The following is an 11,894-nucleotide window of genomic DNA, read 5'->3' on the forward strand; positions in this document are numbered from 1 at the left end:
TGTATTATGACGAAAGGTTTTTAATATATATAAACTAGGTGGTGGGTATCCAAATTTCGACCCCCCGAACTTAATGCCATTTTACTTGTTTATTACTTACAATGACAAAATTAAAATGTACCAATCTTTTAGTTGTGGGAATAAATCTTAATTCTTATATATAAAGTTCAATTTGTGTTTGTTTGCTTGTTTGTTCCGTATAGACTCAAAAACGGCCGAACCGATTACCTTGGAATTTTCGCAGATTGTGTAGGTTGGTCTGGAAGGAACCATAGGCTATATAATTTTTTGATATCGGTAGGGGGCGGACCCTCCCCCTTACCCCAAAAGTACTACCCAAAAATAAAAGTGGACCGATCGGCACAGTATGAAAGATATTCAAGAGTAGAGTACAAATTTTATAATAAAAGTTGGGTCCAAGTACCTGGGGGGCTGCCCCAGCTCCAAAATCACTTAAAATTGGTTTATATGACGATCATGACAATATGAGACTCAATTGAAAGGTATTCGGTAGTAGACTACGAATATGGTCAGGAAGTAGGAACAGGCTTTTTAATTTATTCATAACGGAAGGGTGCGGACCCTCCACCGTTACCCCCAAACCACCACCCACAATCAAAAGTGGACCGATAAGGACAATATGGGTATCAAATGTAAAGTATGGGGGAGTAGAAAACGAATCTGGCATACAAATTCATGTCGAAGTATAAGGGGTCACCCCACCCCCACAAAAACGCCCAAAATGGGTACATTAGCCAATCACGGATATATGGGACTCGGTTTGTTTGTTCCGTATAGACTGAAAAATGGCAGAACCGATTTTCTCGAAATTTTTGCATATTTTGTAGGTTGGTCTGAAAGGAAACATAGGCTTTATAATTTTTCGGTATCGGAAGGGGGACGGACCCTCCCCCTTATACCAAAAACACATTCCAAAATCAAAAGTGGACCGATCGGGACAATATAGGTATCAAATGAAAGGTATTGGAGAGTAAAATACGAATATGGTATTAAAATTTGAGTCCAATCACCCAGTGGCCCCCCCCCCCCCCCCAATCCAAAACTTTTCTTAACAGATATATTCGAAGTTCATGTCAATATTTGACTTAAATGAAAAGTATTAGGCAGTAGATTACAAATATGGCATACAAAATTAGGTCCAAGTAATGGGAGGTCACCCACCCCCAAAATGGACATTTTATCCGACCATGGCTATATGGGACTCAAGTGAAAGATATTAGGGAGTAGATTATAAATATGACACTAAAATTTGCGTTTAAGTCAAAGTGGCGCTTTTCCTCCTAAAGATACGACAAATGGTTTATTTGACTTATTATGACAATATGGGACTCAAATGAAAGGTATTTGAGAGAAGAAAACAAATTTGATATCTAATTTTGGAGTTAATTATTTTGGGATACGCCCTAATATATCCCCTAAACTGAACTTCATTTCCGTTTGGAATAAAGAAAGAATTTGATATATATTTTTAGTGCAAAGTGTAAACCTAACGGTTTACATTTACATATCATGGCAATATGGGGCTCAAAATAAAGGGATTTGGAAGTGCAGCACGAATTTGATACCCATATTTGAGTCGAAATGTCTGAGGTGCCATTCTTTCCCTAATGAGAACATTACCCTAAAGAAGAACATTACCACCAGAAATTGAGAAGGGGCAAATTCTCACACATCAATGAGTGCTTTCCGATTCAAGTTTAAACTCAATGATAAGGGACCTTGCATGCATGGCATTGTACCTCGCAAATGTCGTCAACATTAAGAGGGGATAAATACCGCTTTGCACGATGTTCTCGCCAGGATTCAAACGCGTTCAGCGTCATCGGCTACAATGGCACGAATTCGATATCCGCATTCTGGGCGATGTGTCCCGACCCTAAAAAGGTATTAGAGAGTTAAAGGGCTAATTTGTTACACTACACTTTAATCAGTGAGTATTTTTATTAGGGGAAACACTTTTTAATTTTTTGGGGAAATTTATTTGGAACAAAAAAATCTGACAACAGTGGCCACATTGCCACAGCGACGGGCCGGTTTGTTTGGTTTGTCTTGCTCAACTTTTATAAGTCTATAACCAGATATAGCTGTCATATAATCCGATCTGGGGTCTTGACTTCTTGAGCCTTTAGAGGGCGTAATTCCTATCCGATTTGGCTGAAACTTGGCATGAATTGTTTCGTTATGACTTCCAACAAATTTACTAAGTATGGTTCAAATCCGCCCATAACCTGATATAGCTACCATATAAACCGATCTTGAATCTAGAGTTCTTGAGCCACAAGAGGGCCCAATTCTTATCCGATTTGGCTGAAACTTTGCATGACGTGTTTTGTTTTGACTTCTAACAACTATGCCAAATATGGTTTAAATCGATCCATGGCCTGATACAGCTGCCACCGATCTGGGATCTTGACTTCTTAAGCCTCTAGAGGTTGTTATTATTATCCGATGTGAAATTTTGTACAATGGTTTCTCCATTACTTTCCATATACGTGCCAAATATCGTATGGATCGGTCTGATACAGCTGTCATATAAACCAATCTGCCTATTTTATTTCTTGAGCCCCTAAAGGGCACAATTCTTATTCTAATTGGCTGAAATTTTACATAATGACTTCTACTTTGGTCTCCAACATTCAAATATGGTCCGAATTGGACCATAACTTCATATAGCTCCAGTAGCATGGCAATTCTTTTCTTTTATCCTTGGTTTGCCTTAAAATAGATATCGGGAAAAGAACTCGACAAATGCGATCTATGGTGGAGAGTTCCCAAGATTCGCCCCGGCCGAACATAGCACGATTTTAGTTGTTTTAATTATTTTGTTTTTAATAAGCTATTATATATTATACTCAAGTAAAAAATGCTTAATATACGAACAATAAGTTTCATATATTTCTTCTGCTCCAATTCTGTTACGTTTTTTTCTAATTTATCAATGGCACTGGGGTAACTTTTTGGCATAGACCACCGCATTGGTGAAATTCAAAGAATATTTGCATTTGTTACCAGATGGACTTGATGCTCGGCAACCCAATCTTTGCGCTATATCTACAAAATCCTTCATTATAGTTGAATGAAGCTGAGGCGGTATATGTTTTAAAAACATACAGCTTGCTGCCATGTGTTCTAAAGGGAAATAAATAGTTGAAATAAATTATTTCGTTTTACAGTAAGGCAAGGGGAACTTTACCTTTAAACTCTTTTTCACTCTGATAAGTATGAACTCCAAAAGAATATTCAATTTCAACATTATCAAATCCTATTTCCTCCAAAAGGTTTGAAAGTTCGTCTTCTTCAATGCGTTGCAAAGGACCACCAAAATAATCGATATGTCCAATGTATGGTGACCAAGTAGAGGTATTTTGCAAAACTTCGTAAATATCGAAAAATGGCAAATAGGGTTGAAAGCATAGAAGAAAATCGCCGCCTTCTGGTCTTATCAGCTGGTAAATATTTTTTAGAGCTTGTCTGAAAGAAACAAGCAGTTTGTGAGTGCAAAAAAAAAAACAAGACAATGGTTCGATAAGAGACGGCAAATATTATATTTTTTGCTCCATTTAATCATCTTAAGACAAAAGTTTGTATTTATTGTTGTTCTATGTTTCACTCTTAACTTATATTCAATATGGCAAACTTACATTTGATTATTGATCCAATGCAAACAATTGAATGATGTGACATGATCAAACTGTCCTATGAGATCCGCTGGCAATTCATTCTCCGTACCAATATCCAGAATTTTGAATTCCACCTTTCGTTGAGATTTATAATAAGTTTTGGCAAAAGCTATGGCATCGCTTGCCATATCAATGCCCACTACTCTGCGATATGCCTTAGATATATGGGGCTTAACAATTTCCATGAGAACATTGCCGGTACCGGTGCCCACATCAATGAGACTATCCAATCCATCGTTTCGCCATTGCATCCATTTGGCATATTTGCTAATCACTTTTTCCGCAATGGATTTTTGTATGGCATTGTGCTGATGATACAAAACTGGTCTATGCATAGCGTCAAGTTGTAGTGTTTGAGATCGTTGTAAGTGTTTCACTTGATGAGGTTTATTCAAAAGCGCGACGTGTCGCGTGCCGTCTACGCTAGTACTGTTTACACTGACTTTATGGATTTGTAGATTTGCTTTGTGTATCATTAAATACCCTACAAATTTTATTTTCTACTTGGTATGCAAGATTGTGTGCTTTGTTGTTAAGTTAGTTTTGATTCTTTACTGGTTCCATAATAGTCGTAGCCTTATCACGAATATTAATGTTTTTGTTTAGTTTATTAAAAAAATTGTTGTTGTCGCTGAGTTCTTGTCTGTGATCATATCAGAGTATAGAGTTTTTTTAAAGTACTCAACCCAGCAAACAAGTCTGTAGGTAATAGATAGTTAGGTTAGATACAATGAACGAGCTGCACCTAAAATTAAATGAAATAGAGTTTAATAAAATTTTATGAATATCTTATATATAACAAGTAAGAGCAAGCTAAGTTCGCCAGGGCCGAATCTTACATACCCTCCACCATGGATCGCGTTTGTCGAGCTCTTGCCACGGTATCTCTTTTTAAGCAAACAAACGATAAACGAAAATAATTGCTATGTTATTGGAACAATATCAAGCTATGGTTCATATCGGACCATAATTAAATTGAATATTGGAGACCACAGTGGAAGTCATTGTGTAAAATTTCAGCCAAATCTAATGAGAATTGCGCACTTTAGGGGCTGAAGAAGTAAAATAGGGAGATCGGTTTATAGGGGGGCTGTATTAGGCTATAAACCGATTCATACCATATTCGACACGTATGTTAAAGGTCATGAGAGAAGCAATTGATCAAAATTTCAGCTAAATCGGATAATACTTACGCCCTGTAGAGGCTCAAGAAGTCAAGACCCCAGATCGGTTTATATGGCAGCTATATTAGGTTATGGACCGATTTGAACAATTTTGAGCACAGTTGTTGAAAGTTATAACAAAACACCTCATGCAAATTTTCAGCCAAATCTGATAACATTTTATTTATAGAGTTATGGATATTAGCAATGAATAATTTCTCGGCAAAAAACAAGAGCAAAATACTATTATTTGGTTAAGTGGTTCACCTTGAACACCTCTGTTGTTTTGCAAATAAAAGAAAGTTTTTTATTGCATTTCTCCCAACGTTTCTTCAATTATTTTTGACTTGTTCAGGGGATTTTTAATTCATCTATTTACATAAAATTACACAGTCGTATAATTGTGCACATACCAAGAGCTATTTCAAAAATACTAACAAATTGCATGGACGGGAATAATTACAAAATTGCACACAAAACGACAAACACCATTAGAACACTTTTCACAAAACAAAATCGAAGATTGATAAGATGGACAAATCAAACATTATATATCAAATAAAATGCAACGGCGATAAAACAAACACATGTCCGATGATGTATGTATGCTGGTAACAGCAATAAATAAAAGCAAGATTAGCAGGACACAAATCTGATATAAAACTGAAAGTTAAAAACCCGCATCAAAAAACAGTACTTTCAGAACACTGTGCTGCCAACAAACATGAGCCAGACTTAGAGAGAGTGAGACTACTGGATAATGAAAGAAACTATAACAAGAGAATGACGCTAGAAACACTTCATACGAGTATTAACAAGTAAAAGCGTGCTAAGTTCGGCCAGGCCGAATCTTTGGAACCCACCACCATGGATTCTTCTAAAATATGGGAGCTATATCTGGTTATAGACCGATTTGTACCGTACTTAGCATCGTTGTTAATAGTCAAAATCGGACAAAACTTGCGGCTTACAGGGGCTCATGAAGTCAATTCGGGAGATCGGTTTATATGGAAGCTATATCAGGTTATAGACCGGTTAGGACCGTATTTTACACAGTTGTTGGAAGTCATAACAGAACTTTTTGTGCACAATTTCAGCCAAATCGGATGAACATTGAGGCTTCCAGGGGCTTAAGAAGTCAAATCGGGAGATCTGTTTATATGGAAGCTATATAAGATTATAGACTGGATTAGATCGTACTTGGTACAGTTGATGAAAGTCGTAACAGAACACCGTATGCAAAATTGAAGCCAAATCCGACACAAATTGTGGCTTCGAGTGGCTCAAAAAATCAAATCGGGATATCGGTTTATAAGGGAGCTATATCCAAAACTGAACCGATATGGTCCATTTGCAATGCTCAACCACCTACATTAATAAGTAGCATCTGTGCAAAATTTCAAGCGGCTAGCTTTACGCGTTCGACCGCTATCGTGATTTCGACAGACGGACGGTTACAAACGGAATGACTAGTGGATTGTCATGATAGTGGGTATAAAAATACGCTTATGTGGCAACTTTTAGCTCAATATATGCATTTTTGAAGGCTGTAGTGAGATTACAACATTACCACAAAATCCTATGATGGTGGAAATGGTTTGTTATCCTAACATGTTCTTCAAGACTTTCTTTAGGGCTATCATAATAGACCTGGATATCATCTGCATATATACATGTGTGCCACACAAGATGATAACTGTTCGGGTAAGTCGTTATTATTGTATTTAAAGTTTTGATGTATTGGGTTGCCCAAAAAGTAATTGCGGATTTTTTAAAAGAAAGTAAATGCATTATTAATAAAACTTAGAATGAACTTTAATCAAATATACTTTTTTTACACCTATTTTCTAAAGCAAGCTAAAAATAACAGCTGATAACTGACAGAAGAAAGAATGCAATTACACAAGCTGTGAAAAAATTTGTCAACGCCGACTATATGAAAAATCCGCAATTACTTTTTGGGCAACCCAATAACATCGTCAACGATATTCCCACATTATAGACAATCTGAAGTCAAAATTTCGCTTAATTCAACCATTTCATTTGAATACACAGCACATCCCTTTTTTGTTCCAACAGTTCAAAAATTTCCTCTTATTACTCATTACCCTGCTCATTATATTCAAATGCAATTCTATAGTTCTAGCTTGCAAACATACATAAAAAGCAAAGTACATGTCTTCAACAGCAGGTATTTGATTGAATTATTATCGTTTCCAGTTCAAGTACTCACATACACATTAAGATTCCCGATTTATATTTCTTTGCAACTGTTTGAATTTTCATAAAAAAATGTCTTTGATTTTTAAACTTCAATACTTCGTTTATTTTGATATTGTTTTTCAATTTTTTAGTTTGCTTTACGGTGTATTACTTCGCAGAGGGCTACATCAATACTAAATGCTCGATTATATCAATTTATGGTGTGTGTCATTTCAAAACTGTTGTAATGGAAACATTTGTATTTACATAATACTTTTCAACAGTGGCGGAATATGTAAGGGCTCGGCTCTTTTAAGTGTGTGGTCTTTATTGTTCGAGGCAAGAACACAGCTCTTCAGAATAGGTTGTTCATTGCTGAAATATTTACAAGTATCGCTGAGCCCCCTCAAAGAATATAAGGCCTTACAAATGTTTGTGCTAGACAAGTATATTTTTATGATACTTGCTCGGGTGTTCCATTTGCTTTCGATGATGCACTGTTCCAGAACCCCTACCTCGCAATTTAAAAGTCAATGGCATAAAGTGAGGCATTTTAGTTATTGAAAACACTGAAACTGAATTGTTTGTGAATTTAGGGTAAATAGATGGCCTCCAGTCAATGGTAGAAGATCGCATTTAGTTGAATAAGTTTAATACCCTCCACAATAGGATGGGGGTATACTAATTTATTTATTCCCATTGTTAAAGCCCGAAATATTCGATCTAGCAAAGGCCGTCCTTCCGTCTGTCTGTCGAAAGCACGTTAATTTTCTATGGAGTAAAACTAGGTACTTAAAATTTGGAACAATTACTTCTTATTAGTGTAGGTCGATTGGGATTGGAAATGGGCCATATCGGACCATGTTTTGATATAGCTGCCATATAAACCAATCTTAGGTCTTGACTTCTTGAGTTACTAGAGAGCGCAATTCTCATCCGATTTGGTGTTTTGTTATGACTTCCAACAACTGTGCCAAGTACGGTCTGAATCGGTCCATAACATGACACAGCTGTTATATAAACCGATCTTGGATCTTGAATTCTTGAGCCGCAAGAGGGCGCATTTCTCATCTTATATGGCTGAAATTTAGCATGAAGTGTTTTATTATGACTTCCAACAACTGTGCTGAGTATGGTGCAAATCGGTACATAACCTGATATAGCTGTCATATAAATCGATCTGGTATCTTAAATTCTTAAGCCTCTCGAGGGCGCAATTCTTATCCGATTTGGATGAAATTTAGCATGAAGTGTTTTGTTATAACTTCTAACAACTGTTTCAAGTATGGTTTAAATGGTTTTCAGGACCAGTCCCGAAGGACAACCAATGATAGATGGTCACAAAGAGGGGGCTGTGAGTATTCCAAAACTATGTTGCCCAATCTGGATTTGAAGAGGTATATCGCTTTGCGGTCATTGGCTAGAACAGACTTCTCAGTCATTGTGTCCGTCATGACAGGTCACCGTCTAATCAAAAAACATGGCGACATACTGAAGGTTGCCAGCAACGACTTTTGCAGAAGCTGTGAGAACATCGAAGAAGAAGAGACTACAGAACACCTTCTGTGTGTGTGTGTCCCGAACTGTCAGAAGGAGTTCCACATTAGGTTCTCATTTCTTTTAGAACCTGTCTGATTTAGTGGATGTGAACATTCGCAAGTTATTGGGCTTTGTAAAGCGACCTGGATGGTTCAAAGGTAGGAACTAGAAGGCATCTTCCTTCTTCTGTTCCTGTGGTATCACAATGGACGAAAACGTCTAAGTGAGTCTGATGGCAGACTGCCACTTAAACCTAATCTAACCATGTTTAAATTGGTTTATAACCTGATATAGCTGCCATGTAAACCGATCTTGAAAAATGATTCAGCCAGATTTCTATAAAAAGAACAACGATGTACAAAGACATGATTCGGAAAGAATATTCAGTGAAAATTCTATCGCGTAAAAATGGTTGTGACTCCTTAATAGATTTAGGTTCAGGGTCCGGAGATGTTCTCATGGATTTTGTATATCCTATCATGCCGAAGAATTTCCAAAGGTTGGTATGTTCTGACATAATTCATAAAATGGTAAATTATGCCAAAAGCAGTATGGTCATATAAGAGAAATGGAGTTTCGGACTTTGGATATTTCTACGACAAAAACACTTCCCAGCGATCTGAAGGGTGAGTTCGATTATGTGACATCGTCTGTCCGCCTGTTCGTCCGTCCGTCTGTCTGTCGAAACACGCTAACTTTTGAAGGAGTAAAGCTAGGCGCTTGAAATTTTGCACAAATACTTCTTATAAGTGTAGATCGGTTGGGACTGTAAATGGGCCAAATTGGTCCATGATTTGATATAGCTGCCATATAAACCGATCTTGGGTCTTGACTTCTTGAGCCTCTAGAGGGCGCAATTGTCGTCCGATTTGACTGAAATTTTGCACGTAGTGTTTTGATATCACTTCTAACAACAGTGCTAAGTATGGTTCAAATCGGTTCATAATCTGATATAGCTGCCTTATAAACTGATCTTGGGTCTTGACTTCTAGAGCGTTTAGAAGGCGAAATTCTTATCCGATTTGGCTAAAATTTTGCACGTAGTGTTTTGATATTACTTCCAACATTTGTGCGAAGTATGGTCTAAATCGGTCCATACCACGATATAGCTGCCATGTAAACCGATCTGGGATCTTGACTTCTTGAGCCTCTAGAGAGCGCAATTCTCATCCGATTTGGCACAAATTTTGTACAACGGCTTCTCCCATGGGCTTCAACATACGTGTGCAATATGGTCTGAATCGATCTATAGCTTGATACAGCTCCCATATAAACCGATCTTCCGATTGTGCTTCCTAAGCCCCGAATCGGATTATAACTTGATATAGCTCTTCCTCCTCCTTCTTCCTTGTTCATTATTTTTTGTAAGCCTAAAAAGGTATACTGCGCAAGGAACTCGACAGATGCGATCCATGGTGGAGGGTATATAAGATTCGGTGGTGGAGGGTATATAAAATTATTAACGAAGATAACTCTTTCGAAATCGTGCAACAAGCAGACAAGCCTTAAGGAATATTTACGATTTGTTGCGGCCAAATAGTGGTGACTGTCTTTTAGTGGCTCTAACTTCCTACCCAGCAATGGATGGCTACAAATTAGTCGGACAAATGGAAAAGTGGTCGCAATATATGTCTGATCTGGATTCTTTGATACCGATGCCCCTTCAACATTCCCTTCGACCTGCAAGAGAATACGAATGTCTTATGGCAGAAGCGGGTTTTCATGGATACACAGTCGATGTGCTGGATAAAATATTTGACTTTAGAAGTTTGGAAAATTTTAGAGGTAAACGTAAATTCTTAATTTTTATTTTATACACTAAATACGATGTTATGCATTTTAGCCAATATGAGAGCCGTCAATCCATTTCTGGTTCGTATACCCGATTCATTGCATGATGAGTATATGAATGATGTGATGTCTATGATTTTGGAAGGTTTGCATTGGCCAAATGTCAGTGCGGAATATCGCTATAAATTTCCCTCTCCTTACAAATTGTTAGTTGCTTATGGCAGAAAATAAATATTTCACACTAAAGGTTTCAATATGACTAATTTGAATTTAGAGTAAAGCATATCCATCTTTTAAAAAAAGTTGCATGTGTTTTTACAGAAGGAAATTAAAATGGTACATAATTATACCCTACACCACCCCATGAACATTCCATTATTGAGTGCTGTCCGATTAAATTTTAAGCTCAATGATAAGGGACCTCTTTTTTATAGCCGAGTTTGAACGGCGTGCCGCAGAGCGACACCTCTTTTGAGGAGAAATTTTTACATGGCAAAGTACCTCACAAATGTCGCTCGCATTAGGAGGGGATAAAACCACCGCTAAACAATTTTCTGATGTTCTCGGCAGGATTCGAACCCATGCGTTCAGCGTCATAGGCGGACATGCTAACCTCTGCGCTAAGGTGGCCTCCTCTTGACACCACTACTGTGCTACAGGGTTTTATAACTTAGTGCATTTGTTTGTAACACCCAAAAGATAGAGAGATAGATTTATTGATAAGAGTACTGATCGACTCAGAATCATTTGCTGATTCGGTTTAGCTATGCCCGTCTGTCCGTCCGTCAGTCTGTCCTTGTAAATGTGTGTTCAAAGTTCGCAGGTCGCAATTTCCATCCAAACGTCTTCAAATTTGATACAGTCATCTTTTTTAGGTCTGGATACGAAGCCTATTGAAATTGGAAAAAAATTGGTTCAAATTTGTATATAGCTCCCATATATATGTTCGTCCAATTTTGACTAATATAACAATGATGTCATACTTTGTCAACCTATTTTCACAAAAAATTGGCATTAACGATTTTCCTTAGACTCTCGACACTGCTATTGAATTTCATAGAAATCGATTCAGATTTATATAAAGCATAAATATTTGTACCTTTCCCTTCTGGACCTTTATTAGGGCATTTCTTAAAAGAGTTTCTCAAAATTTTGCATAATGTCTTCTTTTATGAGTTTTACAATGTGAAGCGATTTTGGTCGAAATCGATTCAGATTTATTATGGCTTCTGATTGGTTACATTTACATTTCAAGGGTGAGGTGATGATCGCAATTTTTAGTGAAATAATCTTCAAACATTTATATGGACTGTATTATCGATTCAAATAAAGATTTCATGCATTTTTCTGATTTGAAAACTTTCCTATAGCTCTTAAAAAATCACACTTTACTTTGTTGTGTCTCAGATCAATATTTCGATGTGTTACAAACGGAATTACGAAATTTGTATGCCCCCATCCTATGGTGAAGGGTGTAATTATGGATGCGCCGAAGAAT

At 37.2% G+C, this 11,894-nt stretch overlaps 2 protein-coding genes across 3 annotated transcripts; one reads left to right on the top strand and one right to left on the bottom strand.

Annotated features, from left to right (window-relative positions):
* Positions 1–2,894: 2,894 nt before the first annotated feature.
* Positions 2,895–7,239, bottom strand: LOC106091417 (juvenile hormone acid O-methyltransferase). 2 transcript variants are annotated; one of them, XM_013257932.2, is made up of 4 exons: positions 7,102–7,239; positions 3,663–4,446; positions 3,215–3,492; positions 2,895–3,150 (listed from the first exon to the last, which is right to left on the bottom strand). In XM_013257932.2, exons 2-4 carry the CDS (start codon positions 4,175–4,177, stop codon positions 2,957–2,959), a joined length of 987 nt encoding a protein of 328 aa, XP_013113386.2. In that variant the 5' UTR covers positions 4,178–4,446; positions 7,102–7,239; the 3' UTR covers positions 2,895–2,956. The 2 variants fall into 2 exon arrangements, with proteins under 2 accessions (XP_013113386.2, XP_013113385.2); XM_013257931.2 differs by having other exon boundaries at positions 7,098–7,239.
* Positions 7,240–8,958: 1,719 nt separating this feature from the next.
* LOC131996017 (juvenile hormone acid O-methyltransferase-like) lies at positions 8,959–10,630 on the top strand. The gene is made up of 2 exons (XM_059365428.1): positions 8,959–9,154; positions 10,449–10,630. Exons 1-2 carry the CDS (start codon positions 8,959–8,961, stop codon positions 10,625–10,627), a joined length of 375 nt encoding a protein of 124 aa, XP_059221411.1. The 3' UTR covers positions 10,628–10,630.
* The last annotated feature ends 1,264 nt before the right edge of the window (positions 10,631–11,894 follow it).

This window comes from Stomoxys calcitrans, chromosome 3 (assembly GCF_963082655.1).
Source record: "Stomoxys calcitrans chromosome 3, idStoCalc2.1, whole genome shotgun sequence".
NCBI lineage: Eukaryota > Metazoa > Arthropoda > Insecta > Diptera > Muscidae > Stomoxys > Stomoxys calcitrans.

Excerpts from the sequence above, each read along its gene's own strand:
- LOC106091417 (XM_013257932.2), bottom strand. The coding sequence starts at position 4,177 with ATGATACACAAAGCAAATCTACAAATCCATAAAGTCAGTGTAAACAGT. Across the intron at positions 3,493-3,662 it reads CATTGGATCAATAATCAAAT|ACAAGCTCTAAAAAATATTT; the intron begins GTAAGTTTGCCA and ends TGTTTCTTTCAG. Across the intron at positions 3,151-3,214 it reads GAGTGAAAAAGAGTTTAAAG|AACACATGGCAGCAAGCTGT; the intron begins GTAAAGTTCCCC and ends ATTTCCCTTTAG.
- LOC131996017 (XM_059365428.1), top strand. The coding sequence starts at position 8,959 with ATGTACAAAGACATGATTCGGAAAGAATATTCAGTGAAAATTCTATCG. Across the intron at positions 9,155-10,448 it reads GGTAAATTATGCCAAAAGCA|CCAATATGAGAGCCGTCAAT; the intron begins GTATGGTCATAT and ends TATGCATTTTAG.